The sequence below is a fragment of the Gymnodraco acuticeps genome, unplaced genomic scaffold (genome assembly GCF_902827175.1).
Source record: "Gymnodraco acuticeps unplaced genomic scaffold, fGymAcu1.1, whole genome shotgun sequence".
NCBI classification, from domain to species: domain Eukaryota; kingdom Metazoa; phylum Chordata; class Actinopteri; order Perciformes; family Bathydraconidae; genus Gymnodraco; species Gymnodraco acuticeps.
The window spans coordinates 3,598,683-3,625,451 of record NW_022990459.1 but is presented as its reverse complement, the minus strand read 5'-3'; the positions used below and the strand labels follow the sequence as shown (position 1 = coordinate 3,625,451).

The 26,769-nt window shown below is 42.0% G+C and overlaps 1 protein-coding gene across 13 annotated transcripts in view; it reads right to left on the bottom strand.

The window, feature by feature from the left end:
• The window catches only part of celf2 (cugbp, Elav-like family member 2), a 224,327-nt gene that overhangs the window by 177,252 nt on the left and 20,306 nt on the right, over positions 1–26,769 (bottom strand). For all 13 annotated transcript variants that reach the window (XM_034225887.1, XM_034225894.1, XM_034225896.1 and 10 more), the window contains exon 2: positions 7,255–7,290. In XM_034225887.1, the coding sequence (XP_034081778.1) occupies positions 7,255–7,290 (36 nt within the window). The remainder of the gene's footprint in view (positions 1–7,254; positions 7,291–26,769) is intronic.

Sequence of the window (26,769 nt, the reverse complement as noted above, 5' to 3'; positions counted from 1 at the left end):
GGCATGCCAGTGTGTGTGTGTGTGTGTGTGTGTGTGTGTGGGTGTGTGTGTGTGTGTACTGATGGTGGTATGGATGACACTGTTGTCATACCGAAGGGTGGAGGATGTGACAAAGTGTGTGTATGTTTGTGGATTGATTTACTGCCTATGTCAACTGAACAAAGAGGTCAGGATGTGGAGCTGATAACCATGGTAACCTCTGTCACTGCTGGCAAAAGACCTAGTGTTTAAAATGTGGGTTATCATTTTGTATATGAAACAAAACTGTAGTAGGAATTCATGAATAAATAATAATCAGATAATGAATAAGAAATGATGCAATGAAGGAGAAAATTGCTGTTAACAAAATGAGAACATGATAATAAAAGCATTATGAGGATTAATGCTGTCATTATCATTTAATACAAACTATAAAATAGCTGTATAAAATGCAATAATTAACGGAAATATATATAAATGTATTTAGCATCATAAATAAAAGCTTTATAATATAATTGGATAAAAGAACAATCAATAATATTTATGATAAAATAATAATAAAACATGTTATGAAAGTGATAATGACCATTATTTCTGTAATGGAATAACCTACAACAGCATGGTCTTAGAGACAGTACTGTGTGGGTGTGTGTGTGTGTGTGTGTGTGTGTGTGTGTGTGTGTGTGTGTGTGTGTGTGTGTGTGTGTTTGTGTGTGTGTGTGTGTGTGTGTGTGTGTGTGTGTGTGTGTGTGTGTGTGTGTGGGAGTGTGTGTGTGTGTGAGAGACAGAGTGTGTGTAATAGTTTTTTATTCTCTCAACACCCAATGTGTTCCAGGTCAATGGTCTGAATCACACACAAAGAGGTAAGCCCCTCCCGAGCCACTACATGTTCACCTGCCACCCAGTGTGTGTGTGTGTGTGTGTGTGTGTGTGTGTGTGTGTGTGTGTGTGTGTGTGTGTGTGTGTGTGTGTGTGTGTGTGTGTGTGTGTGTGTGTGTGTGTGTGTGTGCATGCGTGCTTAACAATGTCCACAAACAAAACCTGTGTCACTCAGACAGACAGAGGGAAAGGACATATTGTGAACAGTGAGGGAGGAGAAGATTTCTAAACGGCCATCCAGCTCTCTGCAGAAACCCCCCCCCCCCCCTCCGGTCCCTCCCCATCATTAGTAGCTCTTCATAATTCATGTGTTTGTATGAAAAATGTATGAACAGCGAGTATGACACCAGCACAGCCTCCCACAATTAAAACCCCTGTGAGAATGGTATCCCCCTTTTCCCTGCTGCCAGTGTGGAAGTGCACAGAAAGACAGAGGGGGGCGGGGGGGACTTCCTAAAGGGTCAATTCACACAAATTGTAAATATATTCTATCACCTCGAGTTAACGTTTACCTATTCAGGTTTTGGGAAATCCATCTATTGTTTTTCTTTCACCAGCTACAAACAAACACTTCCATGCCTAATTCTTTGTGTACATTTGGCAGAAATGGCAAAAGTACACACATCCTTTAAGCCCCTGTCACACTGTCCCGAAATTGACACCCGATGGACACACGAATATGGAATTGTGAATTTCGCACGAAGATGGCCCCGAACCACACACGAAGGCAACATTTACATTACATTTAAGACATACAACTGCAATGAAAGTACCAAAAACAATTATGTTACAGTACTATGATACTGTACTGATATCTTCAGACTTTGTTCTTTACTTTATCCGTCGTTATATGTAGAAAATATTACGTTTTCTCCGTAATGTTGTTTCCATAACAACAACAACTTCCTGTCAACTGTCCTTCAAAATAATATATGATATCCTTTTTAGTTTCACAGAACACAAATTGGGTTATTTACATAATATATTTACATGATTTTGTTGTGCAATAAAACAACCCGATGGACACACGATAAAGGAAATGTTCAAATTCGGCTGTGATCGTAGCAACATCGGGCCATTCGTGAGGGCATCTTAAGCCATCGTATGACTGCCGGTGGAGTTTCTCAGGCTCCGGCAGCAACTTCGTGAGCGGTGGCAAAATCTTTGGCATGCCAAATATTGCCGAAGGACCTTGCGAAGGTTCATTTTCGTGTTGAATTTGTGTGTCAATTTTGCCCTTCGTAAGGCCATCGTGAGGGCATCTTGTTATCATCGGTGCCATCGGGCATTCGCCCCGATCAGAGTGAGGGTGAATGCACCGATGATAACACGAAGATGACACGATTTGACAAGATGCCCTCACGAGTGCCTTACGAAGTTGCCGCTCACGAAGTTGCTGCCAGAGCCTGAGAAACTCCACCGGCGGTCATACGATTCTTTCACACACAGTGACGTCACGAGCTACCCACAATGCAACGCGCGCCATATATCTATATAGAAATACGCCATTTTCCTGGAGGTGCTAATATCCTGGAGGTGCTAATATAAACAGCTAGGTAATGTAGCCAGGCAGAGCGCACTAGGTTTTTTTTCTGAATTAACGACCGAAGAAATCGCTGCATGTCTTCGGATTACATCTCTGGACTTGAGGGGTGTGCTCTAGGTTGTTAACAGCGTAAACTAGAGCTGTGTGGGTTGTCCGATTGCCCTTACAGACTGCCTGCAGATGTATGGAAAAACGACTCTCGAAAGTGGCCTTCGGTCGATTTTGGCAGCATCTACGTCTATCTTCTAGAAACACCAGGTGAATACTCCACTTGTCACAATAATATTATCATGCCAATGCATATATGTGGTATTTTAGAGTTGACTAGATATTGATTAAGGCAATAGACTATGATATTCTGCTTGCACCTCGTGTGAAATGGTGGATACCGGAAGTACGGTGTCGCCCTCGGCCCAAAACCCGTATGTGTGTGTGAAAGAATGGCTTAGATGCCCTCACGAATGGCCCGATGTTGCTACGATCACAGCCGAATTTGAACATTTCCTTTATCGTGTGTCCATTGGGTGTCAATTTCGGACAGTGTGACAGGGGCTTTATTCAAGTGGAAGTACATATACTCGTGTTTAAAAATACTCTAAAAGTAGAAGTACTGACTAAACTTCTTTACTCAAGTAAAAGTAAAGGAGTATGGGCTTCGAAATGCACTTACGTAAAAAGTACCCATAACTACCATCTGTTTTAAAGAGTAACTGACCTCCCTTTATATTAATAGAACAATCGTGTCATTGTTAGCTAATGAACGTTTTGATGCTGAACAACGGCAAAAATGACAAAGTTTTCATTGGTCCAGGACCAGGAAGTGATGGATACACTGATCGTGTTAAAATCAATAGGCACGCAATGACTCTAAATAATAATGATCATGCCACCAAACAGATTAAAACTAAAGTAACCAGACTGTTTGGAAAATGTAAGAAGTAGAAAGTACAGGTATTTTATATTAAGAAGTAAAAGTCGTCAGCAAAATAAGAAGCGGAGTAAAGTACTGAAACCAGACAAATGTAGCCTACTTAAGTACAGTAAAGAAGTATTTGTACTCCACTACTTCCCACCTCTGTATACGTTGATAGTTGGTTTACCTGTTCAGGTTCGGTGATATCCATCTATTTGTTTTCTGTCACCACTAAAAACAAACACTTCCATGCCTGTTTCTTTGTAAAAGAGACCAAGAGAAAATGTGGTGATGTTAAAAACACTTTCCTTTGGCAATACACTTTAACCGTCATCTGCAAGAAGTTGCCTCAAGACAAACATGGTCTAATTTTTCATAATCAAGGCCGTGAAATCATCATCAGTGTGTTTGTGTGGAAGTCTGCCTCATTCTCCTGATTGACAGAACGCATGAGTCATCATGTTTTGCCATAAATTGGTGCCAAACGATCAGATTCCTCCTCGCTGTCAAAATGACGGTGCATTTTTTTTGTTGCTAGCTGTTCTGACTTGGAGTGTTTTTTTTTGGAGAGCGGCCTCTCAACGGACATTTCCTCACTGGGGGATCAATTAGAGCTGAGGAAGGGAGCCTTTAACAGTGATAACTGTCACTGTGAGCAGAGAGAATACTCCAGCCAGTGTCTTGTGTCTTCTGCAGTGCATCCTCTCATAAATATTCAGATGTGGGAATACGGAGGAGGGGGGGGGGCGGGGTTTAGGAACGGCGCACTGAGGAGTCTCCGTGGTAGGGGGGACCGCTGTTGTCATGTGGCAACCGGGGAGGCAATAACGGACGCAGCGTACCGGGACGCCACATTGTGCGAATCCCTGTAATTATAGTGTCTTCTGTCTATGTGTGTGTGGCTGTACACAGTAAGTGTGTGTGTGTGTGTGTGTGTGTGTGTGTGTGTGTGTGTGTGTGTGTGTGTGTGTGTGTGTGTGTGTGTGTGTGTGTGTGTGTGTGTGTGTGTGTGTGAGTGTACGCATACTCACACACACACACACAGCCCTCGTGCCAAAGAAGAACTTGAGGCCTTTAGAGAACCGTTGTATCTCTTCCACTCATGAGCTGATGCTTTTCATACGCTAATCAAAGCTTGTGTACGCCAATTTCTGTAGCCTATTTATTTTTGCGCGCGAGGGCGGTATACGTGCCTGTGCCCCCCGTCTCAGGAGGTCATGTCAGAGGCAATAGTGGGTTTGCGGCTCATAATGACCGACGCTGAAAGGCATCTGCGGAGCTACGCTTGCCAATTATCAGCTGTGTGCCTTCAAAGAACATTATCAGCACAAAGACCTGCAATTATACACACACTTGCACGCACACATTCAAATACACACCCTTTATCACCCCTGTATCCGCTTTCTCCTCCCAAACTGTCTCTTTTTCTCCTGATTGCTGTGTTGTTGCCCTTTAAAAAAAAACTCTATTTCATTTTTGTCCTCCTCTTTTCACGGCTGGACTGCTTTTCTCCCGCTCTCTACGACTCCCAGGACTCTCTTTTCCTCCATCTCCACTCCATCTTTCCCGCCTGTTTTCATTTCCTGTCCTCCATTTATCCACCCCCATCCTCCAAATTCCAACCCCATCCTCTCTTGCAGTTCCCTTGTTGCCACTTTTCCTATCCCTCACTCTCCATTCCCCCTTCTTCCTCTTCCTCCTCCTCCGCCGCCTCTTCCTTTTCCTGGCCCAAAACAGACACTTAAATAACGAGCCGGGTGTCAGTCAAACCGCCAGAGAGCTTCATTAGAGGAGGAGAGAGCAGAGGATCAAATTATACGCCCAGTTCTCTTTTGTGTGATTGTGTGTGTGTGTGTGTGTGTGTGTGTGTGTGTGTGTGTGTGTGTGTGTGTGTGTGTGTGTGTGTGTGTGTGTGTGTTTGCTGGGGATTGTGGGGTGTCTGAGATGGTGGTGGTTGTGATAGTGGTGAAGGCAGAGAGGAAGTAAACACCCGCTCAGAAATGACGCAGCTGTGTGGCGGATTAGTAACACACATCACTTGTGTGTGTGTGTGTGTGTGTGTGTGTGTGTGTGTGTGTGTGTGTGTGTGTGTGTGTGTGTGTGTGTGTGTGTACTCATTTGCCAGTCACAGCCTTGCCTGTTTTCTCCAATCAGAGAGAAAAACAAAAGCTAACTATATTGTCTAATTATTCACAGCCACAGACATCGTCTCTTTCTTCTTCCTGCCGTGTTTTTGCTTCCTTTCCTCCGGCATCTCGTTCAGTGCCAGATTTTGTTTTTTGATCTTGGCTGATTTACCTGCTGCGTTTTGCCTGTGAATACCATCACAGCAGCTTTAGTCTGACTATATATAGGGGTTTTATTATTTCAAATCAATGTCTTTCAATTATCTTATGAGATATAGAGGTGCAGACAGTCGTAGAATTGCACAACAATACATCCCTTTTCTTACTGCACTACCAAAATAACTTCTTTAGAGGTTAAAATAATAATTAAATAAACGTCATAAATAAAAAGTAAAATATAAGTCTATATAGCCATTGAGTTACTTAAAGGACTACATCAGTGGTCAAGCAAGATTCACCCCATTAAAATCACATATTCTCTACATTAGAGCATTTTCTAAATATACAGAACGTTTTTTTGTAAATGGATTTCTTAACATTTGCCATTAGACTCAGTTCATTTCATTACAGAATGCAAATCTGTTCGTAGAGACTCACTGGCTCAACATGGATAATCCATCACTGTGAACTTTTTGTCATCTTTGTCTTGTTTTTGTTTGCCGCCTCGTCGAAGAGAACCAATTCATAACTTTCTTCCTTACACGTTAATGTTTGTCTGCTTTTATTTCCTTCAGCCATTGTCTCTCAATTTTTGGAGTGCCCTCAACACAAAAACAAAGATATACTTCAACTTATAACTCATTTATTATAATGTGGTACAATACCTGAAGCATCATGTAACCACTGTAGTGTATATGTACTTTAAATAGATGCAATTTTACTCTCAAACAACACAAAACACTGCTGAATATAAGCGATTCTACGCATCCCAAATATGCCTAATGCAACTAAACTACTCATCCATAGCAGAAGAACACATTATAACTTAATATTTCTGCCAGTATTACAAATATGACCATGTATGCGAAATATTGCATTATTCCAAGGGTCCGATCAACAAAAAAAACACAAACAAAAATAATAAAGGTTAATGACAATACCTCACTGCTGATGCATTACGGATCCTATAAATGTTAGGTCCTTTGGTAGATAACCAGTCATTAGCATTTGCAGGTGCGGATCTAACTAGCTGTATTATTTAACGATTGTTGCAACAGAACGCATTATCTCTGATAATAATCTGGATCATGAAACATTATAGGTGCTATATAATTCAGTGTCTTCATATGATGTTAAATGATTCGAGCGGGTAAAAAGTGTTCGAACCTTCTATCTCTATCAATGTTGGATGGAATGGGAGTGCATTGATGGTTTTCAGGGCAGGATATTCATGCTGTTAACTATGCCCCAGATGAGGAATAGGTACTGCTATTTTAAGATCGGCCCTTATTTAATCCTTCTCCCCCCCTTGCTTGATCTGTCGCCCCATCGCCAAAGGGTTTAGTTTAATGACTCTCCTCGGTCGTAGATCTGAGCCGTGTCAAATCTCTCATTTCCAATTTCCCTTTTTCTCAACTCTCTTTATTTCTCTCATTTTCTACGTACAATGTAGTATCATCCTTCTGCTATCCTTTCACATGCCCCAAAACCAAACAAGACCGCCAACACCACTCCAGTGTCTGAGTTATCAAAGATGTAGTCAGTGTTTGGTCCGAATGTATGCCCCATTGAGGACAGGCCAATAGAAAGAGAAGTGAGGGGTAAAACTGGTAAAAAGGAAAGAAAAAGGAATAAAAGATGTAGAACAGTACCTTTGAATCGGCCCGGAGAGGTCGTTAGCGTCCTGCCTGCAAGACAAGAAGAAAGTGATGTATTAATACTTGAACAAATACACAGATATTGATACAAAAATAAATAAAATACAAGTCATATAAAACATGATATAATAAAAGTTACAGATGGTGAATTTTTGTTTTGAAAAATTAAAAAAGCATCAATATTAACCAAGGTCAGCCTTTCATTCCCACTAACAAGACATGTAAGGTTTCCCTGTATGCTGATGACATTCTGCTGTCAACACGGTCACCAGTAAGACATTTTCTCCATGATGGCAGTGATAAATCGAAAAAATGGCGGCTATGGAGTACACATAGAGACTTGTTGTGATCTTGACTGTATTGCTAAGACATTTTTCAACTATGAACACTGTAAGGTGTAAGGTGCAAATATACAATATAAAAAAGCAACACATAACAAAATATTAAAACAAGTGCCTCAGATTTCTCCTCCAAATGTGCTAAGCTGCGTTGAGACTTAAGCATTTAACAACCACAACAACACTCAAACTGATTGCGTGACCATTTAACAGCCATTTTTGGTACTTTTCCCCAGATAACGATTGCATCTTTTGGAGATGAAGCGCCATTGACTGCTGCCAATTTCCATACTGAGTATTTGGCACTGCAGAGTTTGCAGATTTAACTTCAATTTAGCTACTTTTTAACAGAGGAAGTAAAACAGTTGGGTGCTGCAGATGAAGGCAGTGTTTCTGGAAATATGCTGCAAATCACATGACACCGGCAAAACAAAACACACACACAGGCTGAGCAATCTAAATAGTAAATTGGTCTTGTCTGTCCTTGGGAACATGAGAGAAACTTGTTCGTTCCTCTGGGTTTTCTCCATAATTCCCTGCCGTTTCCTCTTTTTCCTTTTTTGTTTTATCCCTCCCTCCAATCCTCTGTTCCTCTTCCACTGCATGTAAATAAATTGGTCCCCAGGCCCCACCACTAGACAGAGAGTGTGTGTGTGTGTGTGTGTATGTGTGTGTGTGTGTGTGTGTGTGTGTGTGTGTGTGTCTGTGTGTGTGTGTGTGTGTGTGTGTGTGTGTGTGTGTGTGTGTGTGTGTGTGTGTGTGTGTGTGTGTGTGTGCGTGTGTGTGTGTGTGTGTGTGCAAGCCAGCATTACACTGAATGCAACACAGACACACAAAAAGAACACAATCCTCCCGAGCTCAGAGCTGCTCCAAATTAGCCTGGGTTCTGTGCCACAGAGGTAAATAAAAATAATAATGATTTAGCAATGGTGTCATTAACAACCAGTGTGTGTGTGTGTGTGTGTGTGTGTGTGTGTGTGTGTGTGTGTGTGTGTGTGTGTGTGTGTGTGTGTGTGTGTGTGTGTGTGTGTGTGTGTGTGTGTGTGATAGAGATGTGTGTTTATTATGATGAAATGCTGAGAAAAAACTCCTTGCTCCTCCTCAACACAGTGGCCAATCACCGCTATCGCCACTCTTTGCATTTCAAAGACACACTCTTGTCTGTTTCATCTCCGCCCACATAACACTCATCCTGTTATACTGCCCCCAACCCCCCCCCACACACACACACGCATGTTTAGACACCTCCGCTCTGTCCATCCTACCCATGAATTATGAAACAGGGTAAATGGAACATCAAACACACACTGCTCGCACTCACTGGTTTACACACCACACACAAATATCATATATAATGAAGACACTACTACACACACAACTCTACTACATTCACTATCCCTCATATTTTGGAATCTACACACTTATTTACAAGCAAAGCGTTTACACTGCACAGTTATTACTTATTTAAGCAGAGCAGCTTACATTTAATAGCTACAGTTTTATAAAAAAGACCCTTCAATACCGCAACTTTATGAGCGTGATGACACTGACGACAGTAAAACAACCAAGCACTACTTCTTTTTATTTAATAAGACAATTCGGATGTTCATATTTATTTTAGTAAGGGATTTTAAAGAAGTGCAAAACTTTCCACTTACGTGTCCTGTTAAACCCCGAGCCTGTTTTTCAGGTTTCAGGCTCGAAAATGACATTCCCAGAACAAATGACCATATCTTCCCTTCTAAAAGGGTTAAATTAATAATCTTTTTTCTCAAAGTAATGATAAACCTGTGAGTTGGATGTAGAAAATTCAGATTCAATATAGATGTTTTTTATTTTAAAGAAAATTCAGATTGAACATGGTAAAAAACTGTAAAGTATGTGTCCGTCCAAAAAATATGTTGTACTTATAGTGAAAACTAACCTTGGATGATGGGTTAGTAGACTAAAAACTTTAGGAATCCAAAGTACAACATATAATAAGTACCCTGTATCAAGATTGATGCAAAACAAGTGATATTTGACCTTTTTAGACAGATTTAGCAAAAAAAACCCTCTTTTGGGGCCATTTGGGTGGATTTTACATACCTCTGGCCCCCCTTGCTGGATTTTGACATGTGACATCTCTTTCTGACCGTCGGAGCCAATGGAATCGAGGGGAACTCCCACATAGTGCTTATTTGGTAATGTGTGTGAGTTAGACTGCCGCATTGCCAAGACCGGAAGCAGCAGCCACTCTGGTGGCTACCATTAGCAGCTAACTTTTGCTCTGCGATTTTTACATAAAAATGGAATTATGGATTATAAATGAAATAATTGTTTTATACAGAGACGTTAAAAACCTATGGATTAACCAATTCAGCCGCGTTTTTTCTCGTTTTAATGCCATTGAACACGTCTTTTGATCAGATTGACAGCTACGGTGAGACGATCTCCCTAGAAGCTCCGTAAAGGTACGTGTTGTGATGTCTGTGTTTGCTTCCCCTGTCGCGAGTTCGGATCACTCAGTGATGATACTATATACCTAAATAATCTGTGGAACCTCAGCTTTAATTGGATATCTTGTATGTGTAGCTACGATAAGTAATAAGGGTACTTTTATCTTGAGTTCTGTGCCAATGTCCGTTAGCATTTTTCGCTAAGGGGTCATTTAGATGCTTCTTATGAGACTTGTGTTTTGTTTTGGTAAAAATTGTTTGTATCGTCAGTTAGCTGAGATTATTTCCGTTAATCCGGTATAACACATTAATAGGTTCTTAAATATTAAGATCCCCTGAGACACAGTGTCGTGAAAAAAAAAACCAGGGTCCCCGCGGACCTTGGGGTTTAACAATTAAACTGGTCTAACATTAAAAAAACGTTTTTGCAGGAAGTGATTTAGTCTCATATCTCGTTACGTATTCATTTAATTTCATACAATTAGTATGACATAAATTCACATTCCTGCTTCTAGCTGTCTAAACAGCCAGAAGTACACATTTTCCATATGAATATTTCAAGTTTTTTTTTAAAAAGTGTGACGTCTGTTGACTGGGAATTATTTGTCTGTTCAGTTAACCAGGCTATCTGTGCTAAGATATCCATTTCCTCTTATAAAGTTAGACTGATGACATAGTAAATGCTTCTTTATTGGTTAAGAACATTACTCTTTTTTTAAATCCATTAAAGCCCATTACAAATACATTGAATTATCTCAAAAAACTAATTTATTATGTGTCTTGAGTGTCCCCTTTAATTGTTTTAAATTGTATTGCTCGACTACAGTACAACAGTGGAGTATCTTTGTCAAATATAGGCTGTTGATATATGAACGAAAATGTTTTTAATATGTTTTCTTGTGTGGACACTGGACATATCTTGAAAAATCCTTTCTGAAAATCATATGTACAGCTACAAGCTACAACTTTAAGTCCGGATGGTCTCTTTCTATTTTATTATTTTATACTGACAATCATTTTATTAGCTGTCCCACTGCAAGGGCACTTAAAAAATAAACATCTCTTTAGAGAGCAAGAGTTGATTTTGTAGAAAGCTTTCAGGTCGGATTCCAAAAGTATAATTTCCCCCTTGTTGGTCTACATAAGTCGAGCCGACATGATTTTGGGTCAGAATGTATCACTGATGGAAACAGATGGGAAAACAGTGTCCAGGTGGAAAGACGCCAGACTTATGCTTCACCACGACAGCTTTTTGGCGGCGCTCATGAACCCGAGCACAAACTCCTGCGGGCCCCACGCCGCTGCACGCCTGGCAGGGGTGTAAAACGAAGCTGAAATGCTAGGGACTCCTTGGGCGGCGGCGCCAGAATCGCGGCAAAGACGGAGCAGGTGGCAGAACCCGGCGAGTACCACGGGTGCATTTGGACACACACATACACACACACACACACACACACACACACACACACACACACACACACACACACACACACACACACACACACACACACACACACACACACACACACACACACACACCACACACTCTGTTAGCACGACATGAAAAGAGAGACTATGAGCCAGCTGTCACAACACTTCTAAACACAATCGATGAATGGGAAAGCATTCCCACGTTGGAACTTTTGAAGTGATTTCCCGTCTGTCTCTCGTTTTCTTTTCAGCATTGGCATATTGGAAGTGACATGGATGCTTCTATTATGTTGTAAAACATGAGATACCCTGCCAAGCCCTTATGGGTAACCAGGTTACTGAGAAAAATCAGGTTACAGAAAGAGTTAAGAATGAGATTACATGCACTGCAGTAACCTAGATTACATTGCGTTTACAAGCACTTTTTTTTTAGCAATGGACATGTTTCCTAATGAGCTGGAGGAAGCCAGTATAGTTAGAAAAATAGAAGATAGTATTTGTTTGTATTGGTTTCCTTTTTATTCGAATTTTGGGTTTAAAGTATCGAAGGTGACATATCTAAATTGCTTGTTCCAAGATGTCAAGTTTAATAATACGGAGACATATGCTCATTGACAATCTTTTTATTGTCCAATTTGATATTTTTGGTGATTTTAACGGCCTTAAAAGTGTCTGAGTCGCTCTTTCACCCCCAAACTGTTTTTCCTCCTCCTCCATCATCCCCTTTCTGCAGGCCATTTGTGTCACTCTAACACGTTCTGTTCCAAACACTTCTCTCCTTCTCACCTGCCATCCTGCCCTCGCACACACACACCACAACCCACTTCACATACCGTACCCACCATCCCCAGCCAATCAACACACATCTGAAAACACGCATCTTTAAAACCGATAAATACATTCACACGCTTGACTTTCACACCCTACAAAGACATCACAGTTCTCTCCTCATCTTATCTGTGGAGCAGGTGCGTGTGTGTGTTGTGTGTGTGTGTGTTGTGTGTGTGTGTGTGTGTGTGTGTGTGTGTGTGTGTGTGTGTGTGTGTGTGTGTGTGTGTGTGTGTGTGTGTGTGTGTGAGAGAGAGAGAGACAGAGTGTCATTCTGGCAAACTGAGCCAAGTCTTAAGATGATGTCAGATGTGTGCTCCTGGCCCACCTCCAGATGGAAATAAACTCTCCCATTGGACGATGAGTCTCGTAGATGGCCGTGCCAAAGTGCTAAAGGGGGGCTGAGGATTGGATGATATCGGGACCTGAGTGACACAAGCGAGCTGCCATTTAATTAATCATCCTTCACTGATGCTGCATTCGTGCTGTAGTGAGAAAGACACAACTCAGAGTGGTTCACCGCTTTATAAAGGCAGTGACTAATAAGTATTTGTGTTTGCAAAACTGCTGAGATCAAATTATTTTTAAGATCTTAAATTGATTTTTCCACCCAAAGTATTTTTGAAAGGTGTCTGCAAAGACTCCCTCTAACCTTTAAAGGTCACCTATTGTGCAAAATCCACTTTTTCATGTCTTTTATACATAAACATGTGTCCCCTCTGTGTAAAGAGATTCTGAAAGTTTCAAGACAAAATATTTGCTCACTTTTTGTCCTGATCCATTTCTATAAAATCCTGTCTGAAAATGAGCTGATCAGATTTTGGCCACTTTATGATGTCAGAACGATTTTTTGGCTTGTGTAACCATTACCAATCAGCAACCAAGGTAACCCCCCCCCCCCCACCTTATCACCTGAATCTCCTCCTAGAGCACCATTGTGTTCTTTTTAACCAAATCTCTCTCAGAGGGGCTCCTTATTTTCATCTAAAGTAACAGACAGAGAATCAGCACTTTTGAAACAGGGCTGAAACAGAGGGGATTATGGGATGCTACAATGCATGATCTGTTTGGTATTTCAAGCCAAACACTTCAGAGACATGTTTTGTATATATATGAGACCTATAAAAAACAGTATAATAGGGGACCTTTACAATCCTGCCACCATTATGTTCGAGTCTATTCACCAATCGTTAGGGAACAACACACTTTTTACAGCCACTTTCCCATTGGTTAACACATACTAATGCAGCATTGGCATTTCATAATGAAAAATAAACATGAGGCATATTGATGTCAGTGTGGAAACCAATATAAGAAATCAATGCAATAATAAAACATAATGTTACAGTCTATTCAATCAGCAATTCAGATGGAAATGCTCGGCATGTTGTTACAGGAATTGCTCGGGAAATGGCCATTACAATGTAATGTAAAGCTGTAAAAATGTGGAATGTGTGCGCCATAAAAAGGGACTCAGACAATTGCCCAGATAGACTTCATGTTCAGTTTGTGTGTGTGCACAAGTGAGTGCATGTGTGTTAGCGGGATGCTAGCGTTCATTCATGCACGTGTGACATATTGAGGACATTTAAATGCAGAGAGGGAAACGACCTGAGTGGAGCAGGGTGAACACAAGGGGGAGGTGGTAGTAGTGTGTTAGGCCTCATTTACCTTGTGATATTCAAAGGGTGTGCAGGCAGTACACTTACACACCATAGACTGTATATATAAATGGACGTAGTGTCCGTGACGTCACCCATAGGATTCTGCAGAGTTGCCGAGAAGCCCTTAGTAGGCGGAGTCGGCCACTAACGGCTTGACAGCAACGTCAGAGTCTAATCCCGCCTGCTCCAAATAACGGCAAAGAGGCGGAGCCGAGGCGGGACCTGCTGCCTCCGAACTGGAAGTAAACAGAGCTAGCTCAGGCTAAGAAGCTAAGCGAACATGAAATACATGCATACCAAGTTACTGCTAACAGTGTAGTTCCCCTATATAAACGTTACATTCATCTGCAAGAGAATTAGCTATATTTTGTTATTCTTAATGCTTGTCATTCACACGTTAAGAAAATAAGTACCGATACATAGCAGAACAATTGTGGCGATGTTCAGCTTAATAAGCCTTGTTCAACATAATTGATTTAGCTAATACTACAGCAGGTGAACCACGTCTGCGTTTCGCTCTGGTTTCGCTGCATTCCTTGATCTCCAGTTATAACGACGGACTCCACCGCCTGGACCTAACGGAGCCGCAGTGGGCTAGCTCCGGGACGCCGGCTGGAGCTAGCCCCCTGCGGCTCCGTTAGCTCCGGCGGCCACCACTGGGATAATCGGGTCCCCTATTAACATTAGCTCCCGTTTAGCATTATGGGCGTCATAGCCATAGACTATAAAAATCTTACCCAAGGCTGAATCATAAACTAAAATGTATATGTATGCATAAAGGGTTACGTCCTTAGCTGGCTAATAAGTAACAAGCTAAGCTACCAAGCACACAAACACCTGCGAACGGGGTTAACATGTATAATATTATCATTTTAGACTTTTTGGAAGTTCTGTTAGTACATTCAAGCGCACAGCACGACATTTTAATTGTCTGGTATTTGTAACAATATTCCCTAAAAGGCACAATCACCACGAACATGGCTAAAGCGCTAAAGGGTCAAGTACAGTAGGCTACTATGACTAACTAACGTTGTAGCCTCTATGGTTGTAGCCTAGCAGAGTGGACAAGTTGCTGTTAGCTGACAGTGAGGCATGTACGTGTCCATCAAAGTGACCACGCCCTAATTTATGCAAAAACTTTAAGACCTAATATAAATAAAAAGGTCGTGTTAGAAAACAATTCACTCACAGATTCATAATCATGACGGTGGAATCTAACTATATCGATAATAATATGTATTGCATCCATGGGTGGAAACATGTTTTTTTCTGCTGTAAAGTTGGGCATTTTAACATGGGGGTCTATGGAAATTGCTCCTTTCTGCAGCCAGTCCCTAGCGGCCCATGTATGAACTGCAGTGTGTGGCACTTCCGTATTGGCGTCCCGGCTGTTCCACAGAGTTTGCCGCTTGTTACACACACATCCAAACATATCGTGTGTGTGTTGCTGTGTGACCACTGCAAATAGTTAAACGACTTAAAGTCAGTTGAGGAGGGACTCCTGAATCATCCATCACTGGGAGAGGAGAGAAGACCTCCCCTCTGTTTGTCACCCCCTCCTCCTCCTCTTTAATAATAAACCCTTGCACCCATCTCCCCGCCCCCCTTGCCTCCCCCTACTCTTTCTTGCATTTAATAACAGCGCAACGGATCAGCTCCATTAGCCCAGACCTCCTCACACATGCAGATGAGGCATTATGGAGGCACGCGTCACGCATTACTGATGCTGCCCCCCCCCCCCCCCCCCGACCCGTAGAGAACAATAAGCTCTGCATGTGTGTATGAAAGAGAGGGAAAGTGTATGTGTGTGTCTGTGGATTAGAACAGTCAGTGGTTAAATTGAGATGCATTAAGGTTTTGATTGGGGCGACGTTTACGATGGCCATATGTGTGGATCCCAGAGCAAGGCCATTACCGGGTGGCCGGATGAAAACATCGTGCAAAGTGAACACGGAAGGAGGACAAAGGTCGGAGGAGACGGGATAAATAGGGGAAATAAGATATGAGGAGTAGGGCTACATGAACAGTATTCAACATCACATTTGATTGTGATTTGATCTGCTGTTTTGCCATCCGTGAGAAAAGTAAATATTATCCTATCCTATAGGGTGGTGCAGAATGAGTCCTAAAACTCAAACATGTGTTAACATTTTAGCATTCATGTGCATGTCCCTCATCTTGAAGTCAAGGTTTTTTGCACTTGTTTTTCGTTAGATGTCTAAAATAAGGTCTGTGCATACAAGGTCATACAAGCTAAAGAGATTCCATTGTTTTTTTCTACAACGCAAAATACATCAGAAAATACCCCACTGGTGATTGTCTGAAACTTCTACATGTTTCAAAACAGGCAGTATAGCTAACACATGTCTAAATGAGACTACTAAACAACACACATGCAAACATTAGCCACCTTTAGCTTAGCAGTGGGGACGATTTTTTACTTCTGGCTATTGCATTTACACATCAACAATGATTTAAAAATATATATATAATGTGAGGAGATTATCCTGTTGAACAACATGTGTACATATCATACAAGTTTATAGCAACAGATTATTTATTTTCTGCTAAATTCCCTTTGCTTTTTGGGAACCCTTGAAATGCTAACTTTGGCTTACTATATATGTCATCACTCCAATTTCATGACACATGTTTTTAAATCATTGCACAGCCAATCAGAAACAAATGAACTTCTTTGCACTATAAACCACACTATGAATGTTAAAATGCTTAATAATAATTCATTTATTTTATATAGGCGCCTTTCAAGGCTCTCAAGGTCGCCGTACAAACACATACAAAACAAGATATACAATACATAACACCAGCATAAGAGACATAAACAAGACAATGCATCAAATAACCAAATAAATAAAAACAGGATGTGTGATGGATAATGATCAGGGTGGATATGCGAGTGTGAAGAGATATGTTTTGAGGCGTGATTTGAAAATGGGGAGAGAGTCAGTGGTCGAGTCTAACCTGTAGTCCAGCAATAATCACATTTGACTCGAATGCACTAGGTGTGAGTGGATGCATCTGTGGAGGGGGGGGGGGGGGTATCAAAAATCTGATGAAAACAAATGGATGTGAACAATGTATGAATGGAAATACATTTGAGTGCTACACATAAGACTAATAGAGGAAATCAGTCCCGCTACCTTGTTAGCCCTGACAGATGTGAAACATAATTGGGCTGAAATGATGGTTTGTCATAATTGGAAATAATTGATGCTCTTTTGTTTGTGCCGTTGTTCTATCTGAAGCTTTCATTACCGCGGTTCAATACCAGGGCATTGCTTTTGTCCACTTGAGAAACTAAATCAGTCATGTCCTTGTCCGCCCTCTCTGCTGCTCTTTCAAAACTACAGATTTGATGAATACACTTTTTTTCCTCGACAATCATTCCTGGCATCCTTTTCGGCGGTTACTTAGCGCCCAGGTCCCCGGTGACACGGCGCTTCATAAAAGGCCACCATATCAGATCTATAGCCGCACATGTGACTGTAGACCGATAAAAAAGAAGCAGGGGAATAAATCAATATCATGAATGCCAGTTCATCAGATTGCGAGGTAGCTCAGACGTCGGAATCTCAGCCACTAATCTCTTTAATAGTCTGATATTACATTTTAATCCCAGTCTGATTCCTTCACTCTTTAATTGTGCTGTCTACACAATGCCTGTCAAAGAGTGAGGGGAGGAGGACAGAACATAGAAAAGACAGGTATCAAAATAAGGTGGATTGAAGACAGGAAGAGGGACATACAAGGTGGAAGAGAAAAGGAAGACAAATTGTAGAAGAGAAATGGTTGGTTTATGAAGCGTTGTGGCACGCTGCCATTTCAAGTCAAATTTACAGCATTGGGTGATGGACTGTGAGAGACGGAGAGGCAATAAAGTGATGTCGATGAGAACTGAGGACAAATTGATATGATCATAACATGTCACATTAAAGACAGGCCTGCCATCCATCAACATGATAAAAGACCTCCTTCATTCCAACACTAACAACACTGCCATTGATCTCAATGCTTCACTTAGCCAAGCGCTTACCATTTATGATAACTATCATCATGCAGTTATGGGGATGGTGACGATCTATCAATGCTATCGGAGTCCACAAACAAAAAAGATAACCCTCGCTAATTCATTACGCTGACAAGCCCTTATCTTGGAGAGGAATTAGGTAAAAGGGAATGATCTCTTTCAGTTTTTTATCATTATGTCATAACATAGTGATGCAATGGCAGAGTGGGAGGACATGGCGAGAGCCACGGTTGTTAAGTAGGATTTGAAGAGAAAAGTCGACTTGAGGAAAACACACTTCACCAGAAAGCAAAAACGTCTTTACGGTGAGCTTTTTGTTGTTGTTGTTACCAGAAGGATTGAGTGCTAATGCCTTCAGAGAGAGACAGCGAGAGAAGAGGGAAAGCAGCATTGACGATTACACCAAACATGCTTTTAAATCACCCTTGAGCAAATCAGTAAATCAATATCAATTAGGCTGTGAAAGAGCCCAAATGGACAACAGGCTTTGTTTTAACTAATGAAGTCTGTGGAGAATACGATCGGTCGTGCCCCCCCCCCCCCCCCCCCCCCCCCCCCCCCCCCTTCACTATCACCCACACTTCGCATTACCGACCATGACAATGTGAACACAGACAGATACAAAAACTTTGGCACTTGCTTTTCAACATTTCAAGAGTTGTTTTTTTAAATAAATAAACATTTCTAAAAATCATATATTGCCCAGCAACTATTATTCATGTTTAATATGATGGAGGTTATGTAGTTTGATTGAATATTGATCTAATCCGTTTTCTACAGATGTGCATTTCCCTGTCTTGTGTTAAACATTTCCCAGCATCAATATTGGTTATGAATGAAGCTGAAGAGTATGGTGTTTAAAAAGTCCATTGATTGTTTTATAAGGGATAATGTGTACTATTATTGGGAATTTTACTTGGGTAGCCCCAGGAAATCAGTCTACACGTTCTTTGTGTTAGTAACGGCGTGATTTGATTGAACTTGGTTGAGGGGGTAGCATTAGCAAAGGAAGAATCCATTACATTTTGTAGCAGATCAGCTACACAGATGAAACAAAATCAGTAGTTACATACACTTATGTACCGTAGAAAATGGGGCTGGGGATTGAGCCACTGACCTTCCAATTGGTAGATGCCCATTCATCCTTTGAGCAATAACTGCCTAGTTTAACAACATTTCTTTAGAATAATGCCTGTGATTTCATGGAGAATTAGTCCAATGAGACCAGAACCACAAGTTACTAACTAAGTCGTTGAAAGTTTGACAGTACATGTCATTGCTGCATGATTTGGATATGATATTTACACAAACATTTCCAAACACACACACACACACACACACACACACACACACACACACACACACACACACACACACACACACACACACACACACACACACACCATCCCTGGCAGGCGACATGCGGCGAGGCTGCTCAGGGTTGCCGTATCATTTTAAACATCCATCAGCTCAGCAGAGATATCATATTAGCTCCTCATCTGCATACTGCGCCGACAGAATGACAAACGAGAGAGAGAGAGAGAGAGAGAGAGAGAGAGAGAAATAGGGAGCGCTCTCTCCTCCTCTCCTTCCTCTCTTCTCTTACATGGCTGCCTTTCACCCCTCCGCTCCCCTCTTTGCTCCCTCTATCTCCTTATCCCTCCCTTCTAACCTCCCAAATTGGATCAACACTGCTGGCAGCGCGTGAGTGAAAATGTGTGCGCGCTGTTGCGGTGTAATCACATCTTTTAAATGGAAAAAGGGATGAATCTCGGGAGGAACGATGACCACTGTGGCCGTATCTCTCCAGACCCCCCCCAACCCCCCCCCATTGGCACTCTTTGTATCTCTGAATACTCCATCACACTCACTTTCAATGAGCAATCTATGACTCTTGCAAACTTTGTCCTAACTCGTCCTACCTTTTTTACTGTCCAAAACTTTGTCTGTGTTTTTTTTCAGTCAATCTTCTCAGTGTTCTTATTTCTCTCCACAGATAATTATGTGTTGGACACAAAGGGCCTGGACACCAGTAATCCAAGCAAGACCATTAAGCATGTGAAATTAATCCAAAATACCCTGTTTTAATTGCACAAGTCAAGATATATTAGCCTGTACAGACCTACATGCACACACACCATTATACAGGAAAGGGAAGACCCCAAAAAGCATTATAGGGCTTCTTTAAAGGAGTATATTATTAGTATTACTATTAATATTCTTATCCAAAGTAGCGATAGTGAAGTAGTATCCCAAGCAAAACTTCCTAACACAAAGTATATAGCTCTGAAATCGACCCGTCCCCATCCTCCTCTAAATGTAATCTTTTCCCCGCTGAGTTTATCTCTCTCGCCCGCCCTTCCTGTGTTCCCCACATGTTGAGTAAAGAAGGACGAGTGGGAGGGTGTCACTCTCCACCCTCCCCCCCAACACCCCGCGCAGGACGCAGACATAACAACACTTGAGAGTGCAAAAGCAATATCATACAAAAGTAGAACAATACTCAGGAACACACTGGTACACAACACCGCGGCAATGGCTTCGGATGCTGCAACACAACAGGGAGAGTTAGAGGAAGAGAGAGGGGGGATGAATGCAGGAGTATCCTCAGATCTGAAGGCAAATCCCCCTTGGTGGTAGTTCTGCTCGAGCGGCTGGCACTGACACATGAATATTTCATACTGTTGATGTTTAAATCCCATCATTTGCGATGTGGCGCGTGAGCGTGTGCGTGGAGATCCATTGGAATGAGGAAAGAACAAGAAAAAATGCATGTGTGTGTGTGTGTGAGGGAAAGAGAGGGTGTTGATCTATGATGCATAGTTTCAGTAAGTTCACTTGTGATATGGTCTATTGCATCTTTATTTCAGTATTGTGAAAGAAGTGGACGTGCTCTTGAGTGCCTTGAAGCGCATATTGCCCCGTGTTAGCTCATCCATATGCGGCTACGACCGTGAACATGCAGGGTGACACACACACACACACACACACACACACACACACACACACACACACACACACACACACACACACACACACACAGGCATGTACAGTAAACCACATTGACATGCATAGTCTTTACGGCTCAACACTGGGGTCAGGTCAGACGCTTTAAAACCAATTAGTCAACCAGATTCAGAAACTAGTTCACATTCTGGTTTTTAGAGCATACAACTAGAACATGAAGGCCTCATTTCTAGCAGGTGGTGGGGGGGCTACACCAAGATGGCTGTCGGGGGCTGAACATCACCCACAGTTTATCTGGTGGGTTCAGAACACGGTGCTGCAGTTCTAGCATGAGAAGTTTGATTTCATGTTCAGCCTTGGACCAAAGGGTGATTACCTTTTTGAGACCAGCTGAATTAAATCAGTTACAGGTCTTTTCATAATGATGTAAATACAGTATGTGATATGGGACACTCTGATAAGCTATCTGAAGCTTGAAAAAAGGGGCCTAGTCAGTATTACACAGGAACATTACAAGCTTAAAAACACCTATCAATAACCAAGGCAAATACACTAAAAACGAATCTAACCCTATCTACGAAATGATCCCATAACATCAACTCATAAGGTTTATGTAAAAGCCAGGCTGAGTTGTTAGAAAAGTCAGTGGTCACACATTTGTCATATTATAAATAATAATCAATGGTTCTGTTTTAACATGCAGGTAAGATAGGCTTCACATTGAAAAAAGTTGAAGCAAAGGTTAAATGAAAAATTGGCATCACTTTTTTCCCCATGTAAGTAACATGGAAGTGTTTCCTTGTTTGAAAGCACTATTACAAATAAGCGATGTAAATAAGCCATACAACCTGTGCATTAAATAATATAAAATAGCTATCAATTTATCTTTCCACTCTCGGTGGGCTTCAGTCTACATTAGCTAACCGGCCATTTCTCTCCAACTCATCTCCCAGGCTCACTCACTGTCTCTTCTTGACTCCCCCTTTCTGTCTCCCTCTAATTCTTTGCATTTTTCCAGGTAAGCAACATCGTCAAACCCTGACTCTCCATTCTGACTTCCAAATGCACGATTTCCCGGCTAATAGACTGTACTCAGAGATGACTAATTGAATCGCAGCTACCAGGAAAATTAATTTAGCATTATGTTCTTCCAAAATTGTAACAGGGAGGGCCGGCAACCTTGTGTTGTACCGCCGCAGGGGAAAGTAAACAATTATAGGGACTCGGTGACTAATGAATTCCATGATTAACGAGTGTGTCGGAGGTAAATCTCGACAACACTGACACACACGTATGTATAAACAGTTACACACTCAAAGTGAGGCGCTCCTTATCTATACACACCGTTCATGGTTGAAGTTAAATATTCCGCGCCTCTTCCAAATAATTTTTTCCCCCTCCTCAACCGCCAACATTTTCACCCTGCATGGTTAAGTGAAATAGCTGGCATATCCACTCACAGATGGTGAAGGATAGCAAATGTGTACATTCTAGCAGTGTGTGTGTGCGTGTGTTTACATGTAGAAGCAAGAGAATCAGGATAGAATTGGAAAGTGTGTGGTGAGAGAAATGAGATAAGGCCAATGTGGTTTGTATTTCAGTCCCTGATAAAGAAAGGAGAGTGGTTAGGGGAATATAGTGAAGCGCTGCAGAGGGATGGCACCACTGTGGCAACAATATCCAGAAAAAGATGACTGTTTTCACGGAAACATTTCATGAATTTGTCCAGAAAAACAAATAAAGTATCTCAGCTTCTATCAGCTAGGCTCTATTATACACAAAACCCAATGGACCGGGTCCCATCTGGGGAGCCGGTAATGATAAATATAGAGGGAACATTAGGATTAGATGAGTGCGAGTGTGTGTGTGTTTGTGTTCCCGTGAATAAAATGCATAAAATCCCCAAAGCGAAGGGGCCACAGGCTTAATTGAAGGGTGTAGTGGCATGGTGATAGATAAGAAGAGACAGAGGAGACAAGTTTACTGTGCACATGTGTGTGTGAGAGTCCCACAGCGCTGTAATGACTCCCCGAGGGAGTAGCACCTGGGGCTGAGGCCCACCCTGACTCCCTTCTGACTCCCCTCTGCCAACCGGGAGGAGGTCTGGAGGAAGAGGAGCAAGACAGAGATGGCAGTGAAGGAGAAGAAGATGGTGGCGACAGCTGTCTGCTCCTCGGGACAGTAATTGGTTGGCTGAGAGAATGAGAACACACACACACACACCTAGGGCAGCACATACGCTAACCCACCATCCAAAAATCGCCGGCGGTCATTAGCCTCTTCCTGCCTGGCACAAGCACCCCCCCAACTATCACACCCGCAGGGGGTTTCCTGGTGGCACGAAGCAGGGTTTTGGAGGATGAGGAGGAAGGGGGTGAGGCAGGTGAGGTGGGCTCTTTCAGCGTGACACCTCCAGTCACATCTCAGTAAACAAGCCATCGAGACCCCCACCCCCAGCCAGAAAGAGGGAGCTGGAGTGGCAGCTCTAAATCACACATGACAGCTTGACTGACAGGCCGGTACTGGCAGAGGGAGGGATGGAAATATGAAAAATAATAAGCTGTAATATTATCCAGACAGGAGAGGATGGGTGTTGGTGGAGGAGGAGGGAGGGGGGGGTTGATGTGAGGCGATGAGGGTGGCAGGAGTGGTTGCAGGAAAATAAAATGAAATGTTGAAGCTCTGACTTCCAACATCAAGAGCGTCAGAAAGAGTTTCATTCATATTTCTATAACTTTATGTGTAGATATTGAAGCAAGGGATTGGCAGGGAGCACCATGGTCTCATATGTTCTTAACTGTGGGTTTCAATCATCAAACTGAACAAAATATCTTGAAATTAAAGTCACAGTTGCATTTAGAAAAATATTGGTAAAAGCCAGTTAGCCTTTAGTATGCACTTGACATATGTTAGACCTCCATTTTTCTTTTATTTAAGACTATAACACACCTGTGTGTATTGAAAACTAGTATTACTTTAGAGCTAACTGTCACACTTGGTACCACCTTTATAGTTTTTACAACATTTGTAGTCACATTGTATGATATACTACAAAATAGATTATTTATTCATTTTCTATGTTTTTCAAACCAAACTATGAATGAAACCAGAACCATGGTTTTGATATTAATGAAAAAAACATATCAATCATAATTTCATCATCTGTTTTGCTGGGGGTGGATGATATGACCGTACCGTATTTCATTAAAAAATGGCCATTGGTGTCATCAGTCAAACCCTAGATAATAAAGTAAGTGGAAAAAAAAATAGTCCGAAGAAGAAGAAGAGGGAAGCAATGGAGAAAGAGGGGTTAAAAGAAATGTGACAGGAGAACAGTGGGGGGGGAAATGCAATATATTTTTAATCTAGTGGATGTAATCAGATTATGCGTCTGCCAGGAGCGACGTATTTCATAAGGAATAACCAGTTTCGGGGAGGGAAGAGGAAGCGGAGTGGCGAGGAGCAGCGGTGGAGACGTGCACTTTGGCTGGCCGATCTACATCGACACTGACAGATTCTAATAAATGCGCTGGGAGGCGCCCGGAGAAACACAATGCCGTGTAATCATTTTATCATGACAAACCGGAATTCCAATGCTGTCCCATGTGAGCCCAGCCGGGGGAAAATTGAATTAACTGTGAATTGCTCATGCTTGGGGAATGGGGAAGAGGGAAAAAAGGGGGACAGGGGGAAGAGGATAGACAGAGAGTAAATGGAGGAGGGAAAGAACAGAGGAGGATTTGGCCTGCTTTAGTTTTGGCAGAGTTTCTGAACTCTCTGGGTTTAGAAGGCTTCACAGAGGAGCTCTGGTGTCATGAGCGTCAAGCTAACGACGCTAACGCAGAGATCCAACACTGACGCACTCCAGCCCTGCATGACTTGAGCATTGCACGCTTGTTAAATGAGACGTGGACGCCCTCAAGTAATCTGAGGGAGGGGACTATAAAAACAATCACCCACATCTGCGAACACATGTTGAAAATACTCTCCTGCTACACACACAGGTGTTAGTGATACTGAGCGCGTGAGGATCTTTCGCTAGCTACATTTATTCCCTGAATGACAAGAAAAAGCAGGTTTTGGGAAGATTGGCACTTTGGCAACCACAGAAACCAAAGTTATTGTTGTGGCCGTGGTAAATGATTGCCTTCTTTTGCCACTCAAATTACTTTATGGTAGAATTTGTAATTACATGTCACTTGTTATCTGGGAGCGTGTACTCCTCTCAAGAAAAATCGACTTGGTTCTGCATCAAACAGCAGTCGTATTATATTGTTACTTCAATAAACAACTTTATTTTAATCTTCTTTTTAAAGGTCTGCATCCCGTTTCAAATTGTATGCGATGGCTGCATGTGTGAACACTTTGGCCCAATGTAGACTAAGCTGTGACCATGTGTGCATCAGCTGTTGACCCTGCTGTGCAACGGAGGGTATCATTACAAGCCTTCAGAGCTCCATATCAACCGTAAAAGCAATATCCAAACTAAGGGCAGAGACTCTTTCTTAGATCATGTTTCATTGCCTCATATTCAGCTGGAATGTCAATGCAAGCATACAAGCTAAATGCAAATAATGGATCGATGGCACGAAGGGATCTGGTAAAGCACTCAAAAGTGGTTTGGTAAAGGCTTAAAAATGCCAGATGAAGGTTAAATATCAGAGTATCAGCTTAGTAACTACTAAATCTGAGATAGCTCGCCAACAACTAGCCCTCAACCAACACAAATATATGCATGACTTGCTAATAGTGATAGGGGAAGCTAACTATGAAAATGCAATTGTGTGCAATAGTTGACCTTCCACTTTCTGTTCCCTTATTTATGTCACTCTGGTTGTATCCAGAGCTTATATTTACTTTTGTATTATGCTAGCTTTGAAACACTGTGTTTAGTTTGAAATCTAAAGCACATTTTCTTACCCACATTTCCACACATGGTTGCATATCCTTAAAGAATGATGTCAATCACTACATAATAGCTCAAGAGTGACTTGCAGTTCTCTCACGTCTGAGACAGTGCCAGAAGGTAACCAGTGTTAGCATTAAACCTGCCATCCAGAGACACCTTTTGAAAAGACTATACTTCATGCACATTCTTAACCTTACTCTTAAATCCAAACCCCATATGAACGTTAAATAAATGTCTCCTTTTTTGATGGAATTTGCTCAGCTTCTTTTTTTATCTCTGCGGAGGCATTAGGTGCTCTTGAGGAAAGACGTTAAAGATCATGCACATCGAAGGAGAACAGAATCTGCCCTGCTGCGGCCTATGACTTCAGATTAGGGCCCGTCAGGGTTTCGGGGGTCGCTACGGATACAACCCAGATGTGTCGCTGTGGAAACGGGAAGTGATGACTGCTGGGAGATAAAGGGCTCCATTCCTCCCCCCGCTGAAAACACCTGGAAGGCAAAAATAAACGCACACACATGCTGTACATGAAGGTGCTACTTCCTCTAATCCTTCCACACAATCCCTCTTTTTCTGTGCCTTCTGCTTTCACTCTGTCACTCCTTAATCATTTATATCACAGCGTTGACCCCAGCTATTGAGGATGAGGCAGGGATTTGCATAATTAGCCCCTCTTGGTGGACAAGACCCACTCCAGACCCGATGAGAGTGTCTCCAGTGGGCTTGCTAAGTTTCACATATTGGAGACTGCGTACAGTAAGATAACCAGAGCTAAGATGAGGGAAAGTGCCACACTCATGACAGGCAGACAGAAGAGTGCATGTTGTAGGTCTGTGATAAAGAAGTGTTGCCACAGGATAAGAAGAAGAGACTGAAAATAGCATCG